General features: G+C 41.7%; 6 protein-coding genes across 8 annotated transcripts; 2 read left to right on the top strand and 4 right to left on the bottom strand.

Moving 5' to 3' along the window:
* The first annotated feature begins 1981 nt into the window (after positions 1-1981).
* On the top strand, positions 1982-6869 carry LOC131889167 (synaptogyrin-like). 3 transcript variants are annotated; one of them, XM_059238210.1, is made up of 5 exons: positions 1982-2788; positions 3400-3774; positions 3856-4024; positions 4100-4151; positions 5354-6869. In XM_059238210.1, the coding sequence occupies exons 1-4, from the start codon at positions 2678-2680 to the stop codon at positions 4117-4119; spliced, it is 675 nt and encodes a 224-aa protein (XP_059094193.1). In that variant the 5' UTR covers positions 1982-2677; the 3' UTR covers positions 4120-4151; positions 5354-6869. The 3 variants fall into 3 exon arrangements, 2 of the variants coding, with proteins under 2 accessions (XP_059094193.1, XP_059094182.1); XR_009374179.1 differs by having other exon boundaries at positions 3856-4151; XM_059238199.1 differs by lacking the exon at positions 4100-4151.
* A 412-nt stretch (positions 6870-7281) lies between these two features.
* LOC131885858 (uncharacterized) lies at positions 7282-10150 on the top strand. The gene is made up of 5 exons (XM_059234048.1): positions 7282-7512; positions 7712-8985; positions 9052-9286; positions 9358-9605; positions 9674-10150. The coding sequence occupies exons 2-5, from the start codon at positions 8398-8400 to the stop codon at positions 10076-10078; spliced, it is 1476 nt and encodes a 491-aa protein (XP_059090031.1). The 5' UTR covers positions 7282-7512; positions 7712-8397; the 3' UTR covers positions 10079-10150.
* LOC131885843 (patched domain-containing protein 3-like) lies at positions 10109-13910 on the bottom strand. Its single transcript, XM_059234023.1, has one exon. The coding sequence runs from the start codon at positions 12946-12948 to the stop codon at positions 10186-10188; it is 2763 nt and encodes a 920-aa protein (XP_059090006.1). The 5' UTR covers positions 12949-13910; the 3' UTR covers positions 10109-10185.
* A 154-nt stretch (positions 13911-14064) lies between these two features.
* LOC131885868 (vitamin D3 receptor-like) lies at positions 14065-15583 on the bottom strand. Its single transcript, XM_059234059.1, has one exon. It carries the CDS (start codon positions 15574-15576, stop codon positions 14230-14232), a length of 1347 nt encoding a protein of 448 aa, XP_059090042.1. The 5' UTR covers positions 15577-15583; the 3' UTR covers positions 14065-14229.
* Positions 15584-16945: 1362 nt separating this feature from the next.
* LOC131885879 (nuclear hormone receptor family member nhr-10-like) lies at positions 16946-18757 on the bottom strand. The gene is made up of 2 exons (XM_059234069.1): positions 18651-18757; positions 16946-18370 (listed from the first exon to the last, which is right to left on the bottom strand). The coding sequence occupies exon 2, from the start codon at positions 18297-18299 to the stop codon at positions 16956-16958; it is 1344 nt and encodes a 447-aa protein (XP_059090052.1). The 5' UTR covers positions 18300-18370; positions 18651-18757; the 3' UTR covers positions 16946-16955.
* Positions 18758-18907: 150 nt separating this feature from the next.
* Positions 18908-20705, bottom strand: LOC131885888 (glucocorticoid receptor-like). The gene has a single exon (XM_059234079.1). It carries the CDS (start codon positions 20379-20381, stop codon positions 19050-19052), a length of 1332 nt encoding a protein of 443 aa, XP_059090062.1. The 5' UTR covers positions 20382-20705; the 3' UTR covers positions 18908-19049.
* Positions 20706-21553: the final 848 nt, after the last annotated feature.

The raw sequence follows: 21553 nt of genomic DNA, 5'->3' as shown, positions 1-21553 counted from the left end.
CGAACTTCCTTACCGCTACTGGAAATGGAATTTCCAGCAGTTTAAGACGAAAACCTCATTCCTTTTGCTTAACTTTAATTTTATACATATATTAGTCTATCGACCAACGAATATGAGTTGGCAGATTTGGCTAGCCCCTGAATTCTTACGTATTTGAGTGAACTATAATGATATTTCTAGTTGTCCTTGCCGCGCTCAAAAGTAGTTGTAAGGAAGAATCTTTAGTAGTAAGAAAGGACATATAAATATAACCATCATCACAACATTGGGTGTTCCAAGGTTTCGTCTTACCGAAATTTGAGTACGGTCTGTCGAGCGGGTCTTTGTTGACCTCTGCGTAGCATGGGATTAATGCCACTCCTACAAAGTATCTGAAAAACAGGATAGGAGCAATAGAACCATCACACACTTCCTAGCTGTTATAAGACCACTGGACGAGTAATTGAAGGCCACATTTTTAGATCAGTGGAGATGGAGTGGATTTTTGCGACCTGAATGGTGTCCACTTCACATTGTCTAAATGGTTTCCTACAATCTCAGAGATTGGCATGGTCCGGTTGGTCTCACGATCGTTTTCGAGATGCTAACCGATGTTTTCTCTCATGTAATCCTGTATTATATTGGACGGATGCTGGAACCAAGCGAGAACACTCTTGATTCCAATCACAGGGATCTGTGATCATTAAGAATATCATTTGAAGTGAAAGCAGCTTGCCTCTATTGACTTTGCCAAAACCCATCTATATCCATGTCAACACCAACTAAAATTATGTGACGCATTTGATGTTAATACATCGCAATAAACAAACGAATGAAATTTTTTGCAGTTGTTTGGCAGCAAGTGTATAGGTATACAATGTACAAAGTTTTTGCCTCATTGAAGGAGCATGTCATTTTGTTTTTCCCACAAGTGCCTCCAATTTGCAATTTGAAGTCAAAATTTCTCTTTGCCCTGAATTTGAAAAATTGCGACTGACTTTTATCATTTCCTAAAAAGTCTAGCACTACCACACTAGAAAATCGTAATTTAATGTCTTTGTATAGTTAGCCACATTTTCCGCCAGTAATCTGGAGGCGCTTTGTTTTGGGGTACACTTTTAGTTATCGGAGATCAAGCAAGTAGCGTTTACATCAAATGTAATTTAGGCTCGCAACGAGGATTTCGCTTTTACACATGACGGAGGTTCTTCTTCACTTGAGATTGGTTCCAGGTCCCAGGGTAATGGGAAATTGAAGCAGGAAAGGAAGATGACTTGACCAATAAATTTTGAGAGGTGACTCGTACTTCGAGGCTTCATTGTTTTTTCTTAAGGGTTCAAATTAGGGTTTCAGTTCTTTTATCCATGAAGGCAATGGTTCATGTACGATTGCATTTTTGAAAAAAAATTCATTAATTAACAAGCTTGAAAAAACTTTTAAGGCAAAAAAAACTTTTTTATTTTTTACAATAATTATTTATTTTTCCTATTTTAAAAATTCCCTTTTTACACTAGACTTTTCGAAATCCCTGATAATTTTTCCTTTCCAAGTTTATCGTAAAGCTCGAGTGCAGGATCAAACAGTGCAATGAACTGATACTTTTACCCTCCAGAATTATTGACAAGAAATGTCTTTATCTTGATACAATTTTAGAGTTTCAAACAATTTCTGACAGTTCTTCCCATGGCCCAGACTCTGCGTCAAAATGTAAAACTTGAAAACAAGATTGCATTTCTTTGGTTTTAAGAACCAATCACATGCATGACTCAGACTCTTTTGCATGTCAATCGCATTGAACAATTATCAGTAACTTTCATGAACTAATTAGCTGTGATGCACTGGTATAGTATATTTAGGTAAGATTTTTATAATAGAAATAAGTCGATTCGAGATAACAATAGTTGTCACACAGTTTTCTAGAACTACTGCAGTTTTTTCATCGAGTTTGTCGTTTACTTGAATCAAGGGCGATACAATATTACCAAACAAAGGCAAAGTGAGAATTATGAAATTCAAACTGGATTGAAATTGTTCTTGGCAATGAAGTGGAAAAGACACTTGTGTCAAACAGATGCTGTACTAAATAACTAAATACCCCGTAGTCGCTTCTGGATTTGTATCGTTTGTATGCATCGATTTGTGCAACTTCCATTGGATATCTAATCCACGATCTTTGCAGCCTTCATCTTCATCCTCTTCTGAATTGGTCTTGGGGCCTTTTTCTTCTCATCTTTGGTAGGCCCGGCCTTGTTTTCTGGCCCTCCTCTCATTGGCCGCAAAAACTGAAGGCAAGAGAGAGATGGAGAGGGAGTTAGTGTGTTACCAGAGGGAGCCTTTCTGATCACCTCACTTGGCCCTGGTCTTCAAGCGCCCCAACGCAGTGAGGGTGAGAGGACCTTGGCCACTTTGGCTTCTGCTGAGTTACTACTTACTTTGGCCTGTGTGACCAGGCACCCAATCAATAGAAAGTTGTCGCCCTTCGGCCTTATTCCCCTCCTCCTCCTACTCCGCTGAGTGAGCCTCTTCGTTGTGCTACCAAGCAAAGGCCACCAATTCTGTGGCGAAGGGAAGAATGAGAGAGAAAGCAAGTCCTTTCGTTATTGTGCGGCTGCTAGTGTTGGTTGATCTAGTGAGTCGCGTGTGGTGGCAGTGAGATCAGCATTTCTGAGGGGAGGTTTTACACGAAAATTCCAGAGGCATGGACCCCGGGGGCTATGGGGGTGCCTTTGGCGGGTCCAAGGCCGGGGGTCAGCAAGATCCATTAACTTTCCTCAAGAAACCGAATGTCGTGATGCGCCTGAGCGCCTTGGTAAGCACAAACCAACTATCCAAGACACACTTCTTCTTTCGAGTTCCAAGCAGACCGAGACTACCTACTGTACGTAGTAAATGGAGCCCCCCCCCCCTCATCCTATCATCATATGACACCCAGGAGTATCAGCTGCAACATTCTATTATTTCATATCATCTCATTACATTATATTTTGAGACTAAGATTGTCATTAACTGAGATTAAAGTAGGATGTTCAAGTTAGCTCATGACTGATTACTCTTGGTCCATTCAAAGTATTTGGTTACTGTGACGATTTGTAAAAGCAGATGTAACGTTGGTTCAGGAATAGATCTGCTGTATTGTTCGAGTTGGGCTCATGGAATGATGCAAGACCATTGACAAATTAAAAGTAAAGAAATTATGTAACATACGTAATATCGGCCATCAACTATCTTAATAGTTGATCTTTAGATTCTTTGAGCGGAAATTTTCGTTCCCGTTTACAATTTGGAATATCCTCTGATCTCAAGCTCTTATGTTCATCTTGATGCCCGATCTTGATGGTTTTTGGCCGTTAACTAAACCACTAATTGCCGATTCGCACTTTACCCTTGAAAGGTCCAAACAGAGTTTAACCTTTGTTCCAGATATTTGCCACGGTGGTGTTTGGTTCGATCTCTTCCCAAGGATGGACCTACGACGACACCCTCCACAAGGATGTGTGCATCATGAACAACCAGTCGGCCACGTGTCACTTCTCGACCTTCGTGGGCGTGGTCGGATTCGTGGCCTCCATTGCCTTCTTAGTTGGGGAGTGGTTCTTCGAGCAAATGTCTTCCATCAAGACCAGGAAGCATTTCGTCATCGCCGACATGGTCTTCTCCAGCCTTTGGGCCTTCTTCTACCTCGTGGCTTGCTTGATCATGTCGGTGGCGTGGAGCAAGTCCGATGAGAAGTACGATTATGGGAGCACCAACATTCTTGGTGCCATTTTCTTCGCCCTTCTCTCCGTGTTTTCTTGGGTAGGGATCAACATGGCACTATTGGCTGTAAATCGGGTTTGAATGGACACCTAATGCCAGTTGTTTGTTCCTTTTCTACAGGGAGGCGGCGCTTTCTTTGCCTATCAGCGGTTCAAGGCCGGTTCGGACGGAGCCTTTGCCGAGGGTATTGATGATGAAGAAGGTGAGGCGCCGGACGGAGCCTACCAAGGCTATGGCACCGAGGAGGGTCAATACAGCGAGCCGCCTTTCTCAGGCGGGGGTCAAACAGGTATGGATCATGAACGGTTCTAACGAGGTTAGCAATCCTGTTCCTTCTTGTCCTCGTCATCCTCATCCATCCAAGGTGTGATCAATGAGAACTAATGAGAGCATTCCGAAGCAAAACGTCATCTTAGGTTGGTGGTTGGTTGGTTGGTTGGTTGATTGCTTAGTTCAGACAAACCTGTGCATTCTAGCTTGGATAATAGAGACCTGTAGAGGTTGATGTAGATTTTAGTTCCGCAATCCCAAAGCGCTTCTCCACACAAGAGGATCAGACACTATTAATATTCATGCCGAGAATGACACTTTTCCCATTGACGAGTTCCCCTTTGGAAGCGATGGTTTTCTTCTTGCATGGAAAGGACAACAAGCTCTCTCTCCCAAACACGACTAGGAAAGCATCTTGTTGACTTGTTGTGATTTCACTTGTTCCATACGGTGGTTATAATGTCTGTTTGAGCGTTTGCTCAAATGCCAAGACATCTAATTACGTTTTTCTTTGTCAAAGAAACAAAAGGAACAACTTTTGCAAACACATGTAACTGTCAAAAATAGCTCAGATAAGTAACTGCCAAAAGTGTAGCTCATCAATATTATTTGTACTCTTAGTTTTGTATTGACATGAAATTTCATAAACATCTATTTTAGTCGGTGCCTTGTTCTTACACATTGAAAGTTGCATTTTACACTTAAAACGATCGAAAAATGACCTGCCCATAGTGGAAGTTATTGCCCAAACACATTATTGTCTTTTTTCATGGCTTAACAAGAAATGCAAATTTGATTTCATTTTCCCTAATATTTCTATCAAGGTTAAAAGTAATGTAACATTTAAATAAGTAAAGTAACATTTAATCAAGTCTGGAAAGCTATTGCAAACTATTTTCAGATTTTACTACATGCTTCCGAAAAGTGAAATAATTTCGTTTACTTTTTGGGCAACGAAAACGTCTATTAGACTTCTTGCGCACCTGCTAAATTATATACAAATGCAACCTTTAGAAGTGTAATATCATATCTTTACGTCTGCTTGCTGGATTTTGACAAAAAAATCCAAGACTACCCCTTACATCTATTCATTACTTTTTTTTAAAAAATGGATTGACATACTAATCTGTGGCATTTTCAAAGATGATGCTTTCTTTCCTTTTGTTTTCATAGCAACGAAAATCATTCCTCTTGACATTTTGACATTTGAACGAACTCTTAATCAGTGTTGTGGACACCAACGTGTTCCTTTTGGGCAGTGTCAGTCATTGTCGGGCTTTTTAGCATGATAACTTTTTGAGTAGAAGACTGACTTCTGCAGAAAACTGATTGAATCTCCATCTTGCAGGAATGAACTACCAACAACAAGTTCAGTACTAGACAACGCTCCATTCATCCGCCCGGAGGGAAATCCAATCTCCTTTGACCTTATCCATGTCCTGCCAAAAACCCATTGGCCTGCCTATGTGCGTTGTAGCAATTCTGTTCTCTTGCACGTGTTCTCCATGTTCTAAAAAGCAGTTTGATGTGCAACAAAAATTACTGCATGAAGAGTTTGTCTAGTCCATATGAACGATCGAACGAATGAACGGCCTCTCCATGACCTTCGACAAGCCAAAAGTGAAGTTGTGAAGAATCTTTCAAATCCCATCTACACGTCATCAGCATCGATAAGACCATCCATCACAAGTCAAAAGAAAAGTCTCAAGATTCAAAAGGTTCAGCATTATTCTTGTTATCACACGTGGGGTTCTTCTTGGCTCGGCTTTTCCCGTGTCGTCCGGATTTGGTGACCCTGACCTCGTCGTTTGTCAACTAGTTAGTTAGTCAGTGTCAGGTTATATCAGTCTTCATATGATTCTTAAAATTTGACTCATTGATTCCATTGATATGTGCATTGTTAACTCTGAAACCAGTAAAGATAAAAATGTTGGCTCCTAGTTGGCTCCTTTGCCCATTGAATTCTATCGGGAAATCCTCTTTGTTGTGGAGCCAACGCCCTGTACATAAAAGCAAAAAACATAATAATTCCATAAATACGCGTTCAGTTAATATTGTTACTACAAAAAGTGGATTTTTACAATCCCATTACATTGAGGCAAATGTTAAAGTATTTATAGTTTGAGACACAATGCAAAGACACTTCAGATTGACATGAAACCAATGAAACCAAGATTGAAAAATTCATAGAGATCCGTAAGATCCATCCCAACTGCATCTTCTCTTTTGGGTCCGATGAATACAGCCATGTAATTGACTATTACTGTTAAGAACCATTTCCACTGTTTTCATTGTGAGTAAGCTTTGACGTATGGATCCAAATTCTGGAGGGAATGATACGACAATTCGCTTTTGGAGACTTTCTTGGAACACTACTAGTTAAATACTGCTCGCCCTTCCTGCCCTTCCCAACCGATTAATATTCACCTTGTTGTTTTCCATTGTTAAATCTCCCGCTCTTTTCGAACTTGCTAGTTATTGATCGTACGTAAACGAACCTCGTGTTTGTCGTTCAGTTTGATCTTTGATGATAGTTCCAAGAACATTCTCAACAAGTCACCATTTTGCCAGCTCCATTCTTTATTCTTGGACCCTTCGTTTTTTCCCCAATCTTATCAACAACAATAGGTTCTCGCGGGATGTCTGCGTCTTTTCGAGGTTGAAGAACTTTATGATTATTAAACTTTCGAAGGAACTTAAGAACAGCATCATCATGATTATTAGTGATACCAAATTGTTAACAATATCCCTTGATTTTATGAATGATGGCTAATTCCGCTTTTTTCTAAAAAAAAATTTGTGAACCAAAATTTTGAAAAGGTTGAATTGTTTATCATGAAATAAATGTTCTCCCTTGAAAAAGATCCGTGTTTTCGTTCATTTTCATTAGATTTTAGATCCGTGTTTTCGTTAGATTTAGAGACGTTAGTGATCGACATATTCAGTCTTTGGCGACCAGGATAATCCATTTTGGTTTTTGGTGGATTTTAGGAAACTAAAGTAAAAAGCTGAAATCTTAGTACTTCTATGAATAACAAAAGGATTTAGCACCAGATATTCGCAAGAGGATGTGGACTTCCAGACATTTGAAGTTTGTTTGGGCGTCAACTTTGAAGTTGAAAAGAACCCAACCTTGCTAGATTTACTAGATTTTTATCGATAGTGTTCACATCGAGCACCACTGTTGTACAGTCATTGATCAAATGTGTGAAAAGATAAGAATCCGATCTCTATAAGCCGCAACTATTCGATTGAGAATAGCTCAAAACTAGTAGTCAATCCTAGTTGACCAAGTCAAGTCCTGAGTTGGAAGACATTATGAAGTTCCTTATGGTGTATTGTGAAAAAGCACGCATTGGAGGCGATAAAGGCCTGGAACAAATGTACACGGCTGTTTCCGGCTTATCCAATGATGAACATGAATCACTTTTGTCCTTTTTGGACACGAAATCGACAGAGATGTCCCCTCAACAAGATCTCATCTTGTTACGAGTCAATCACATGCCGGTGAGTTTGATAAGAAAATCTCGGTAATAATATCACTGGATTATTCCTTTGCTGTAGGTGTAAGATTCTGCTTTTGTATGAGATCTCAGTGAGTAAATCAGGAGTTTGAGACAGATGAAATAGCTTCAGACTTTCCCCGCATTCTTTCTACGTTCCTAAGCGTTCTCTCTTCTTTATTGTTCTTGGTTTTTATTTCTAGATTCTAAATTTTCTGACGGACAATTGCGGTTATGAACTCATGGGATCCGATCCCAAAATGGAAAAGATCGTTCCCAAAATGGAGGGAAAGACTCGCTTTTTGTTTATTTATCATTTGCAAAAGAAATAGAATTCAAGTATTCATTTTCCCTGGTGTGACGATGGTTCTTCCGGAAACGTTAGATATTCCTTGATGAACTAAAAGTTTCTTTGTGAAATAAAGAAAAGGGTCACAAAGCCGTGGGTGAAAATCTTTGAAACCGGTTTCTAAACACCAATTCATCTAATCCAATTTAGGATCGACTATCTTCTCTTCGCTTATTTCGTCTAATTTTCTAATCCACTTTAAACTTTAGACAAGTGACAGAAAATGTGTTTTGCACCAAAAACTGGCATTTTCAAGGAATGTCAAATCGATACTCAATTCAAAAAGACAGTTTCCTGTCTTGAAGTACGTCGACAAAGCTAAAAGAAATGCCTCTGAAACCGTTTCATGTCCTCTGATCAGGTCAGGACTGAAAGTCTCATCAAATGGTTTGATCAAATGACAAGTTTTCTCCCAAATCAGGTTTGAAGGGCTCCAAGAAATCCGGGCGGGGTTTGCTCACCTTCTATATTAAGAAGGTAACTTTCTTTCGACTTTGTCTCATTGTCAAGTTGGACCTCGATCTATTCACAAGGGCCATCATGACTAGGACAACTCTAGTCTTGGCTATTATTCTACCTATTGCCTTGTCTTCGTTCATTCCCTTGGATCCTTATCGACAAGGAAACAAGCGAAGGCTTCAGGTCTTGGACGTGACCGTCTACAACAACCAAGGCCAATGCGACCCGCATGTGGAGGAGTGGAACGTCTGGGATGGGGGTTTCGTCGGCAAGATTCAAGTAGATGAGGACAAATCCAAGGATTGGACGGTAGAGATCGAGCTCGACAAGAGTGTCGATTCGTTCGAAGTGTTTGGCGGACAGACTGACAAATCTTCGGGGGACAAATTCGTCGTGACTTCGGGAGACTGCGAATCCAGCCAATTTGTGGTCATGGGCAAGTTTGCCAAGAACGCCGTTGGACCTATGCTGAAGACCATTAAGGTCAATAATGAAGCCATCATCTTCTGCAACAAGGAAGACGAACCTTCACCAGTTGAAACTCAACCGGATGGTCCAAATGAAACTGAGGAGACGGAAGATGAACAAGGAGAGGAAGAAGCTGCGGAAACGGTTGTGTCTCCAGCTGTTGTCCCTGGATCCAGGAACCATGTGGATCTACCAGAAAAGGTCAGGCTTGATTTGCTCGATTGGAATTGGAAACGTTTATTCTATGAAGATTGATTCTATCCGCAGATCATTGGTTTGTATGTTCTCTTGGCTGACGATGATGAAGACGGTTTCGAGAGTGAAGCTGAGTGGGAGCCCAAATTGTACTCTTGGCAGCAAAATGCCGCCAATGTGCTCTTCTTCACTTTTATCCACCCAACCACTATGGATGTCCCACCCTCTTTCAAGAAGCTTTCGGATACTCGTGGAACCAACACCGAAGGCGCAGTTCCCGCTGATACCACCATCATTTTCGCGATTGGTAAGCTTGCTAAGATTTTTCACTAGATTTCACCAGATTCTAACGGCGACTTCCTGTCTGTTTTGGTGAAGGCGGATATGCCTACTCTATCGACCCTAATCCATGGGATTGGTTGACCTCCAAAGAAAAAGCCGAAGCCATGGCTGAGAAGGTGGCTAAATGGTATGATGACTATAACTGCGATGGCATTGACTTGGATCTGGAGGAAGGTGCTGGGGCCAAGAAGGAAGCCGGACCCAACATGATTCACTTTGTTCGAAAACTGAGGCAACTTCAACCCAAGATGATCATCAGCCAGCCAACCTATGGTTACCCACAGGTATATCCAACCACCTCTCAATAATCTGGTTCACCACAAGTAATCTCATTTCACTTTTCTGTGAACAGGTTCAAGCCGAGATTGACGTGATCAACGCTGGTTGGGATGAGAATGGCAAGAGTACGAACTTGATCGATACCGTTGGGCTTATGGTTTATGAAGGTGATCAGGCCTTGAACTATGTCAAAAACTACGCCAATGGCGCAGGTCAATGGGAGGGATTCCCTGTCAAGGTCAACGTACCCACTGATGCCATCCTATTGGGAGCCAAAGGTTCCATCCGACCCGATGTGGCTATTCGATTGGCCAAGGAGTCCGTGAACCAAAACCTTCGAGGAATCATGGTTTGGTACACAAGTGTCAAGAACGGTTTCAAGTATTCCCCAGTCTGGGATTGGACTGAGGATTCGTCCTTGGGGCTTTTGGAGGCCCGACGAGTCTTCGACGAACATCTGGCACATCAATCCGGTTGATTGAATAATAATGAATCACTTATAGGAACGTCAAATTTCAAAAATAAACTCATATTCGTCTTAGTTCGCATGATTAAAAAAATGACCAATTATCAATCTCTCTCTGTTCATATATAGATGGTGGAGTTGTCGCCAAAGGAATCCACACTTGACTCGTTTGCATTCCCCACAGATTCATATAAAGTAGACAATTTGGACTCTCTATCACATTCACATTTACTTGGATCGGTGTCGGGTTCAGCTCTGGTACTTTTTGGACTAGTTTGGTCGTGGACACCTCGGATTGTCTCATCCGGGTCGAAAGCCAAATTGGCCATGCGAAGTATTTCAGGTTTGCATTCACGAACGGATTTGCCGTGACAATAGCGCATGCCCAAAAGAAAAGTACACATCCCTACTGGAAGGAACACAAGCCCATGAATGGTGCCTAGACATATGACTAAGGTCATCATTGTGGCAAAAGATTGAAGGATGTAGCTGTCTATGAAGAAAAGAGGCATCACGCCCAAAATGGTGGACAAGGCAGATTGGATGATGGGCATACCAAATGCTTCCAAACTTGATTTTATCCTTTCATTGGGATCCATGTCCACGCTTGATATGAAATGATGGGTGATATGAGCCGAGAAATCCACAGAGAAGCCAATACTGATAATGATATTGATCATGGAGATTACATCCACTTTGATGTCGGCCAAGAACATTCCGCCTAAAATTCCCATAAGTATAGAGATAATGGCCAACACAATCATGCAACTGCTAAAGGGCCTGGGAATGAAAAAGAGGGCCACAAAAAACATGGCAGTGACGCAACAAAACCCGCTCGTACTCGTTGAATAGACCACGTGATTGGATTGATCATACAGAATGAAAAATGGATTGTGAATCGCTATAGAAAGATGGGAAAGTTGCGCTACATCTCGAAGATCAAGCATTAATTTTTGCTCTTCCACTGAGTCCTTGATCGATGAGCTTTGCACAACGATCCTCGACGCAAGAATTCGGGTCCCATTATTGTTGAACTTGACATTATGTGAGACCGGGGCAGATTTGAACTCGACCAGAAACTTCTTCAGATTCATGATGAATTGCTCCGGAGGGTCGTCTTCTTCAGGAGAAAATGGGCTATCCAGGAACGAAGTGAGCCAATTTTCTTCTATCTTTGAGTTATTACTCATTCGAGGTGAGCTTTTGATGTTATCCAGGACCCGGAACATTTCTTGCTGAACTTTGACATCCGAATAGTCGAGTTCGTCATAAAATATCACTTGAATCCTGTAGGCAAAATGGTGAAAGGCTATAAAATGGTCTTGAAGGTAAGAGAACATTCTCGAATCTCGACGCATTAGATTTTTGGGCTCCAATCCGTATCCCAAGTTAAAAGATCCAATAACCGCCAAAGTAAAGTACGTTATCCAGATTATGAGCACCACAACTTTTGTCCAAGACTTTGTTAATGGTACACCGAGATAAGTCTGAAACATATCGTTTCCCGTTGGTAATTTGGTGACACATTTCAGTTCCAATTTCTTGAGTTTGGGAAGTTTCCGCAACAAGCCATCTTGAATGGAGTACAAAAAGGCCAAACCTGGGCCAAATATGAACAGAGTGCCAAGGTATATGGCTAATAATCCAGATCCCGCGTAAACACAAAATATCTCGACACAAGGAAATCCAGGCACGAGAGCTCCAATCATGAAGCTAATGATGTTGGTTAGGGACGTGATTGTGATAGACACTCCAGCTTCTTGGTAACAGTGCGACAATCTATGTGGAATATAACTTATGTGCTTCGATTTTCTCCAAGACGACAGCATCACGAAAGTGTCATCCAAACCCACGCCCAACAATAAGAAAACCGATGCCAAATTGATAGCCTGCCAATCATAGCCCATTTTCATTGTCAGTGCAAACGCAAAGAACATGCATAACACCGTGTTCAGAAGGCCTAAGAGGCTGACCAGGATCATGGTGAGCCCAAATTTGGAGTTCATGGAGTTAAAGGTGATATACAATGTGACCAGTGCCACAGTCACATCCAGATAATTGAAAGCCGAATCGATATTGGCCACGAGCCCTTGTTGCAGACTTTGAGAATGCAGAACATCAATTTGAATGGTGGTGAAGTTTTGAGATTGTGCCCAATTGGCAACTTCAACCTCCCATGTTCTGCTCAGGTTCAGTTGGTCCGGAGCTGCACTTAAGGAGTAATAGAGTTTCATGCTAAAGGCATCAATTAAATGGGTCTCTTCGGGATTAAGCACCACGTGACCAAAATGTGCCGGTAAGAAATAGTCGTTGCCACTCACGGGATTAGACATCTTTGGAAAATCCAGCACAAGCGTCCCCGATTTTATGGCCTGAATGTAGTCGAAAAGTTCTAAAACATCGTTGATAAGACAAATGTTGTCCCTCTTGACACAAAGGTGCTGAAAACCTTCTCCAGACTTTAAATGCACCAAGTTAACCACTTGGTTGTTGATCGTCATGATGTCCAACCATACTTCGGTTCTGAAAACACTTTGGTTGTCTTTCGGCTGAATAAGGAGATTCAATCCTGGGTTCATCTTGATCTCGTGGCCTGGGTGGTAATCTTGGTAATCCACCGGAAAATATCTTCCAGCAATTTCACGTTCTTGCCATGCCATTGCAGTTTTTGGGATGAATAACTTTTCAATATCTGTTTCATATCGCATGTAAGGGAGATAAATGGTGTACACCCAATACGACGTGCTCAAGAGAGTGGAAAAGTTCAATAGAAACGTTAATTCTCGCTTTCGCCCCAATAGATATCCAAGCTTTCCAAAGAAACGAGTGAGTCTATCTCCCATATGCAGATAAGCAAATATTGCCCCGATATTCCAGATCATGTTAACCACAGAACCAAACTTCACAACGCAAGAAACACTAATAATACGACGGGTGTTTCTTAGCCTTAATTCAGAAGGCGATCTCACAGACTCATTCGCCGCACCTCTCTTCTGTGTTTTCCCCGACTAACGAGATATACCCAAAAACAGGGTGACGACTGACGTTATGTGAGAATCTGCAAATTGAGTGATCAACATCATTTTTCAAACCAAGGACTGGAAAGTGCTAACCTGATTCTTATGAATTTGATTAGAGCGTAGAAGTAAATGTGGTGGTCAAATATGACTGCAAAGGGGTTGGAAACTGAATGTGTCTGCGATAAGATTTTAGTGAAATTGAAGAGAAATCTGTAATTTGACCAGAGGTGGGCTTGCCAAACAATGCGTTTTATTTCTATAGTAGATTTGTTGGTATTGGAGCTTCAATTTCCTTAACATCTAAATTCTTTGACACTACTCATTATCATTTTCAAGTGCATAGACTTTTTAAACCCAAATGGTTTGTGCATGTTCATCTTGCCGCTCAAATGATGTCTTTTAATATCGTTGTTATGGTGAAGGCCTCAATGAAGACAAGTCAGCAATGCTCAGGTTTCATTTACAATTTTTTTGTGACCTCTAATGTTAAGCACCATTTCATTGAAAAGGTCAAATTTCAAAATTTTGTGCCCAGCCCAGTCAAGCGACTGTATAAAATGGAGCCTATTGTGCTATTTTTTTTTTGGTTTGTTTTTTCACGGGCTGATCTAACCGCTACAGGGAATGTAATCCCCAGTACTATTGAAATGAAAGGTAATAATTCGTTTATTTATTACCTTTCAATCTTTATATGATATTTGGTCTACCAACGAATTTGAGTTGGCAGACCGAGCTAGTCCTTGAATGTAGGGTTGATCTGGAATGCTATCTAAAAATTTGTCCAAGTCTGACTTGAAAGATGCAACCGGATCAACAAGGCATACGTATTTGTTCCCTACAAACATTAGAGGGAAGCAAATTAAACAATCAACTTTTTTCACACACTTCAAAACTTAAGGAAAAACAACTTACTTGTAGCTATCCCTTGAGCAAGCGTAATCTTAATTGAATGAATAAATCATATTTTGATACCCATAGTTAAAAGTAGATCTGGTCATTTTGATTTATTTTGTACATGATTATCATTTTTTTCGTTAGTTGCACGATTGTCAATATTCAGTCTCCCTTAAGTTGCAACTAGTATGTACGTAAGTTGTTTTCGTTGTCAAGTTTAAAGGTACTACTTCGAAAGCAATGTTCAAATCAAAGTGAAAGCGATACCATTTGGCGATGTAAAGAGTAAGCTTCTTGCGTGTAAGACATAAGCATCACTAATTTTCCCATCTTTGCCCGAGCTTTATCTCCAAACTTGGATCTGAGATATCTATGAAGCATGAACACTTGGTTGTTCTGAATCCGTTCCACTTTCTTGCTGTCCTTGAGGTTGCTGCTCCCATCGGATGCAAATATCAGGTTGAGGATGACAATGCAAGTAATGATGGTGTCAATGGGCTGGTTCGGAATTTCCCTGAGAGCGCTTTGTATTTTGCCCATCAAATTTTTTTGAGCTTTTGAAAGATTGACATTTTTGTTAGGACAATTAGAGTAGAAAGTGTCAAATGAGAGCCCTTGAAAATTGCTCATCTTGATCACCTCAAGCGTTTCCATAGCGGTCGTCAGGGCTGGATTGTCATTAGATTGCAAAGCAATATCCAACGCCATCAAAATTTCCTCCAGATGTCGCCCAAAGTCCCCCGGGTTAAAGTAAATGGACATGATAAGGGCAAAAAAGGCTGTGCTGTTCTTTTGAACCAAAGTCTCTCGATCCTGCAAATCCAAATCGGTCATTTCCTCTAGCCCTAAGGCTATGGTCTTGAAAATGGATTTCTCTTTCTCCTCAAGAAAATGAATGAACTCTACAGTAGGTGTCCCCAAATTAAGGGCAAGTTTCCAAAGAGTCTGCAATGGGGTTAAATCACTAGCCAGGTGCTTGGCCAGCACCGACACTTTAAATTTCCTTGCGTGGTCAGAGAGTCGTTGAACCTTCAGTTGTTCCTCAATTGTAAACTTGAGCTCAACCGTTCTTTGGATTGGCACAAAATCTCTTTTCATCGTGGCCTTCATAATCTTACCACGCTTGGCTTCAAGCTTGGTTTTCCTCTCCTGATCGGTGATAATCCATTTCGGATTCATTCCGGCGAAAAGGCACTTCTTGAATCGGCACCAGGTGCAACTTTTCCTGGATTTTGAGTCAATTATGCAGTTCTTTAAGGCCTTGCATTGGTATATCGGATGGGTTTGGTTTTGAATGGAACGTCGGAAGAAGGCTCGACAGCTTTCACACACTTGTCCTCCGTAATAATTATGCTTTCCAGCTGGAAGGTTGCACACATGGCACAGCCTCGGGGAATGAGTTGGAAGAGATGATGGCAACTTCAATGTCTTGGAATGGGAGGAGCCCTCGGTAGATATTGTTGTATTAGCAGTAGAGTCCTCTGGCACTTCCAAGTTAAATGGGTCGAGGGGTTCCTCTGAGAGAATATCGCGAATAAACTGGTCCGTGATAAAGCTTTCCAACGTCTGATCGAACTCCTGGTCCGGATCGTTCATGTTTCTGAAAGGTAAGGGTGTAGTCGTTGTATTGATTACTTGTGCTTCTGAGATGCTTATGAAGACGGCTGAGGTTTATTATAAGAAACTGCTTGCAAGTGAATATCCGACAATTGTTTTGTTATGCTACTTATCATCAGCCCATCTGTAAGCTTGGCGTAAGCTTTTGTTCCCATCGTTTGTTTGAGGTAGCGATAAAGCATCATAGTATAGGTGGCTTGAAGATTCTCAATGCGGATATCTTTGGCGCCGTGATCAAGGCACACAGACATAAGTGACACCAAAACAGTTAGCATAAACAAGATCTTGTCCACTTGAGATCCATCCTGGTTCTTGGGGTATTCCTGAACCTTGTTGAACATCTCTTTGTGGCGTTGTTCCATTTCAAGTGACGGAGCCCATGGCGATGGAAAGACCGTCTCATATTTTGGCCCATGGGCCTGATATTGCATCGTCTCAAACAGATTCAGAAATGGCCTGTAGTCTGGGTGTTGCAGCACAAATGATTGTGCCATTGATTTCATTTCCGCCGCGGCCTCGGCGAAATCTTTGTCACTCATAGCCATAACTCCAAACAAAGGGAACAGTTGTCCAAAATTTTTGAGACTCAAAGTGCTTGCCAGGTCATGATCCAGCTCTCCTAAATGTGCCATTCGGTGTAAAAAGTCTGGAACCGGACCAACATGTTCGTTGATAAATACCATCAACTGTTCAAGTTCCATTTTCTGACCAAGAATGAAACTGGTCATTTTGGCACGAATACATGGTTTTCCATAAAAATAGCGTTTTATCAGGGATTGTATTCGATATTCTCTCATATGGTGCATCAGTCGGCAGATCCGCAACCGTTCCTCTTGAGTAAAGCACATTTCAGGGCTTCTGAGTGATGTACTCCTTGAGAGCCTTCTCTGGAAGTTGGCCTTGCGGTCGGCCTCCGTTGATACCCAAGTTGGTTTCATGCCTATTTTCAGGCATTTTTGGTAACGGCAAATCGCACACTTCCTTTTTACTGCCCAATGAATGGAACAAATGCCCTTCACTTTACACACCCACAAGAGATGAGATTTGTTTTGCACGGCTCTTCGGAAGAACGCCCGACAACTCTGACAGACCTTACCCCCGTAGTAGACATGATGGTTACAAATATTCTCACACACTTCACATTCTAGACCAAAAGGTTTGGGAGGGTGTGTCACTAGGGCCGTGTCCTCTCGAGTGTCACATTGCGATAGAATACTTAAATCGTTTACGTCGTCAGATAAAATTTGCGATAGAAATCGATCAGTCAAGACAACGTCCCCCTCTTCCGCATCAAAATTGGGGAAATCCATTTCCTTAAAGAAAAGAAAAAAAGGGATGAATATTCATATACGATTGAGCTATAAGTTTATAGTCAAAGATTGCAATGCATTGAAAACATCTTTGGCACAAAGTGACATAAGAAAAAGCTGGTGAAGTCTACTATTGGCAGATTCATGAAAGAGTTGCTTGAGATATCTGTGAAGTTGGAAAAGGTATTTCTGATGGCATGCCTTGATCTTGGGTCCATTCTTGAGCTTGTCGTGTCCAAATTCAGTGGAAAAAAGGAACACCTTCAAAATCAAGACTATCAGAACATTATCTCGAGAAGGATCAGAGGTTGCCTTAACCCAGTCTTGGATTTGATGCATATTTTTGACCAATCTCAATGGATCGCTCTCGTTGGTCATCTTCTCAACTCCCTGGGTTAGCTTGGTCCTTTCAGACTTTTGTAGAGGACTAATGAGCTGTTTGCCTTTCTTGTTAGCACCGTGATTAAGGTGTCGGACTAGGCCGCCTAAATAATCCGTCAAAAATTCAGGCATGCAAAACACGCTCCACATGAATCCAAATAAGATTGGGAAATTGTGGTGGATCAAAAGCATCCTGTCATGAAAGTAAAGTTGCTCAAAGTCCGGATTCCCCATGCAGTATTGCATGAGGATATCTTCGTCGAGCTTGGTCATGCATTTGAGACTATTCGAATCACTTGTCTGGCCTTGGAATACGGTCTTCACCAAGATGTCAAACATAACTGGCTGCACACTATAAAAGTCGATCACGGTATTGTAGGATTTAGTGATAAGTTGGGTGAATTCATCCACGTAGACATTCCTCTCCTCCAAAGTGAAAACAAACATCATTTGAGAACCTCTTCTTTCCAATGGGAACGACTTGCCCGAGTCTTCGACAATCTTCTTGGACCTTGTGTAATCCGAAGGGGAACTCTTGTTGATAGTTTGTCGGCCAGTGACGACGTAGCTAGGTTTCATCCCCACTTCCAGACATTTTTGGAACCGACAGACCTTGCACACTCTACTGCGTGGAGAAGAAGAAGGAATAACAATGGTGGAACAAGTTCCTCCCTTGCTACAAGTTTGTTGGACAATCTTGTTCGATTTGACTGCCCTTTGGAAGAACATTCGGCATCCGGAACATGTGTTGGCACCATAGTAGCAATGCTTTCCTGCCGATCCTCCACATATTGGGCACCTCTTTGTTGTACCCGAGTCGTTGGATGAAACATTGTCTCTTGGGTAGTTGGGGGGGATGAAAGAATGACTGGTTTGAATGTCCTTGAGATTGTCATCCGCTAGAATCTCCCAGATGTCGGCGTCGTCGAGTTCTGGAATACAGTGGTTGGGCCCGTTGCCATCCACAAAGGCCAAAAGGTCGAAATCCTCCGGTATGACACCAAAATCCATACTGACAGTCCTTCAAACTCAATACTTACATCACAATGGCAAAGACAGACGAACAAGTTCGACTGGATGTCCTAAGGTAAGACTGAACATTAGTTGCGAAGGCGCTCGAAAACATTCGTTCATATTCTTGAGAGATAAAGCGGGCCTGCTCCTAACGAGAATGGCGGGTCGGGCCAAAACGAGACTAATAAGGAAGCTCGAAGGTTTAGTTAGGCATGCGTATTGTCTAGCAACGGCGACTGTCACCGCACTTTGTAAAAGACTTTTAAACACAAGGATCCAAATAGATTGTGTTTTTAGAAACGCCCATGAATCCATACCCTTTTTTTTTTTTAGATATGTTGAACTTACCCAGTTCCTTGAGCGAGTTCTATTGAGAGAGTGATTGATATGGAGCTGTGGGTTCAAAAACACTGCCGAAATGTTATCTTTGGCGACGTGATGAAAAGCTACTTCATAAACATCTTGTTATCTTGGACTTTGCAAAAAATGCATAAGAATTGCATCTCAACATTGCTACTTTATGGGTGTTCAGATAACTGTTTTTATCTCCCCTTCATGGCAACAAATCAAGTTTCATAAGAAAAGATGGTCTGAAAGCATACGTGTGTCATTTTCAGTTCCTGCTTGAGACACAGACTCAAAACATGAATTTTTATTTCCACTGTTTGAGATCAATCCATCATCGATGCAATAAGAAAAAAAAACACCCACATTCCAAACCATAAGGAAACCTTTGCTACTGTTGTGTTATTTCCCTGCCTCCTCAAGAACGTTTGAGATCGATTTGATGCTCAAGGGGATCATGGCAGTCTCATGTAAAAGGGCGTAACTCTTCTTGCCAAACTGAGTTTTGACGTACCGATGAAGTTGCCACAAGTATTTGTCTTGAATGGCTCCACATTTGGCTGGATCGTCCAGCCGATCCGAAAATTCGGTCCCGAATAAAATGATCTTGTAGAATATCAGGATAATATTATTGTCGGGTCCGATTGCTGATCCAGATGGGTTGCACCACTCTCGTACCTTTCTCGTCTCTTGGTTTAATTCAGTTATCTTTGATTCTTGACGAAGTATCTCTGGGGGTAATATCTCGTTAAGATCCACCAAGTTCGTTTCGATTGCTGAGCATGAGGGCAATAGCTGTTCTGCCAAACAAGCCAGTGGACGATATTTGTCGTCAGTCGAAGCTTTTCCTTTGATCACTTCAAGAAAAGTGGCGTAGTATTCGTATGCACTGGAATCTTGTCCATATCCGGCCCATGTAAGACCATATAGGGCCGGAAAATTGTTCTTGATCAGAGTCATTCGGTCATGAAAGGACAGTTCGTAGCAATCGTCAAGTTGCAAACAATAGGACGTGATGGTTACTTCGTCCAATCTCATCATCATTTTCATCTTCTCCGGTGTCAAAGGGATCCCCAAAAATAGAGTCTCGTGATAGCTCTTAAAGTCGTCTAAACGGTTAACAAAGAATTCCAGACACTTTGCGTAGGTAAGATCAATCATGGACTTGAACTCATTGTCGTAATACATTTTCTCCTCTCGTGTAAAAGTCATGGCCAAATCTTGTTGCAGCTTGAGCTTGGGTAAAATTGACGTGGTCCCACTTTTAGAGCGATATCGTTGCAAGATGCGAACCTTCCTCTCTGCTGCCGATAACACATATGCCGGATTCATTCCAGCGTCGAGGCACTTTTGATATCGGCAAAATTTACAACTTTTCCGGGATGTTGAGTCGACAACACAATTGAGGTCCCCGATGCATTGGAAAATGGTTTGGTGATTATTCTGGACACTTCTTCGGAAAAATCCCCGGCAACTCACGCACACTTGCGCTCCATAGTATAAATGTTTCCCAGCCGGACGTCTGCACACGGGACATAGGTGGTTTTTAGATCCCAAGGGTCCATTCAGTGAGGGATTTGCATCAGCAAGCACTTCTTCACCAAGGATGTCCATAATATCATGCTCACTGAGTACATTGGAAACAATCGAGTCCAATGGATCCCCAGGGATAACCATATCGTGAGTGTCCCCCTCCACAAAGCTGAGGATATCAAAATCAGCATCGATCTCCATTATGAAGATGCCGTTCTCTACGCTTGCTTTATTAGAGATCAGTTCTCGACTCCATCTAGTTGAAGCACTCAATCGTCGTTGGCTATGGCCCTATAAAACTGTCAGGCCATCAAAGAGGTCGTGCTGGACGCCTCATCCAGTCTCGAGTCAGGCCCTAGGAATGTTCACAAAGCTTGCCTGGATCGAAGTTGTTGAATCCATGTGGTAGCACACATTTTGAGTGTTGCATCTCCTCCTCCCCATTGAAATAACATCAAGCTGGGCCAGAGCGTTCAGTCTTCTCAAGGAGGAGCTAAGAAAATGTGAATGGAGCAAACATAAATAGCTTTAATCTCTTTGCATTCATTAACATGGAGTATTGCAGTTCAAGTATGAGATATTGCTGGGTTTGTGGTGAGGAATCTAACGAATTATAAGTACTTTACAACGAGTTCAAACGGGACCTGGGACCTCAACAGTGACAACATATTTCTTCACATGTTGAGATTGGGGTTGGGGCAAATTGCAGTCCATTTGTGTTGACTAAATCATTGAAGTCTAACTGAGGAAGTGGCGGACAGACAAGCGAGTCCTAGGCTGATAAACAGTACAATAAACGACTTGAAGGTCTTACATTGTTTTGCCAATCGATAATTGCCGATAATTCGACATCCACCAATAAGAATGTGCTTAAAGTAATGATACATTGCGTTACTTTTTAGACACAAGCTGAAGTGTAAGGGTCAAAGTTAGCTACCCATCCAAATGCATCAACGGGGTCCTTGCAGTGATCCAAAGCTGTTTTTGCTGACTTTCATTACCCACTATTGAGATAAAATGGAAGTAGAATTAATAATCTCTAACAGTTTTTCAGATTTTGACAACCCACCAGTGCTTCCTCGACGCCCAAAGAATGCCAATCACTCAATCAGTCATGGAGCACACATACTTTATTCCTTAAACGGTTGCTATTGCTTTCATCTTTAAAATTCAAATGCGGAACTAATGCTTTTTTTATATTAAATTGTTAAATTAGATTTCCAGACATTGGTTGTCGGACGGCCGACCAATCGGTTGGCTAAACGGTACAATGGATGGTCTCGTGGGAAATGATCGCAAACTTGCTTGTCGCAGTGCTTAGCCAACCAAGTGTCTAGAAATTTCAGTAAAACTATAATTTGTAAGTGCCCAAA

Source organism: Tigriopus californicus, chromosome 1 (genome assembly GCF_007210705.1).
Source record: "Tigriopus californicus strain San Diego chromosome 1, Tcal_SD_v2.1, whole genome shotgun sequence".
NCBI classification, from domain to species: domain Eukaryota; kingdom Metazoa; phylum Arthropoda; class Copepoda; order Harpacticoida; family Harpacticidae; genus Tigriopus; species Tigriopus californicus.
The sequence above is the reverse complement of the archived record's forward strand: the minus strand, read 5'-3'. Positions and strand labels throughout refer to the sequence as shown.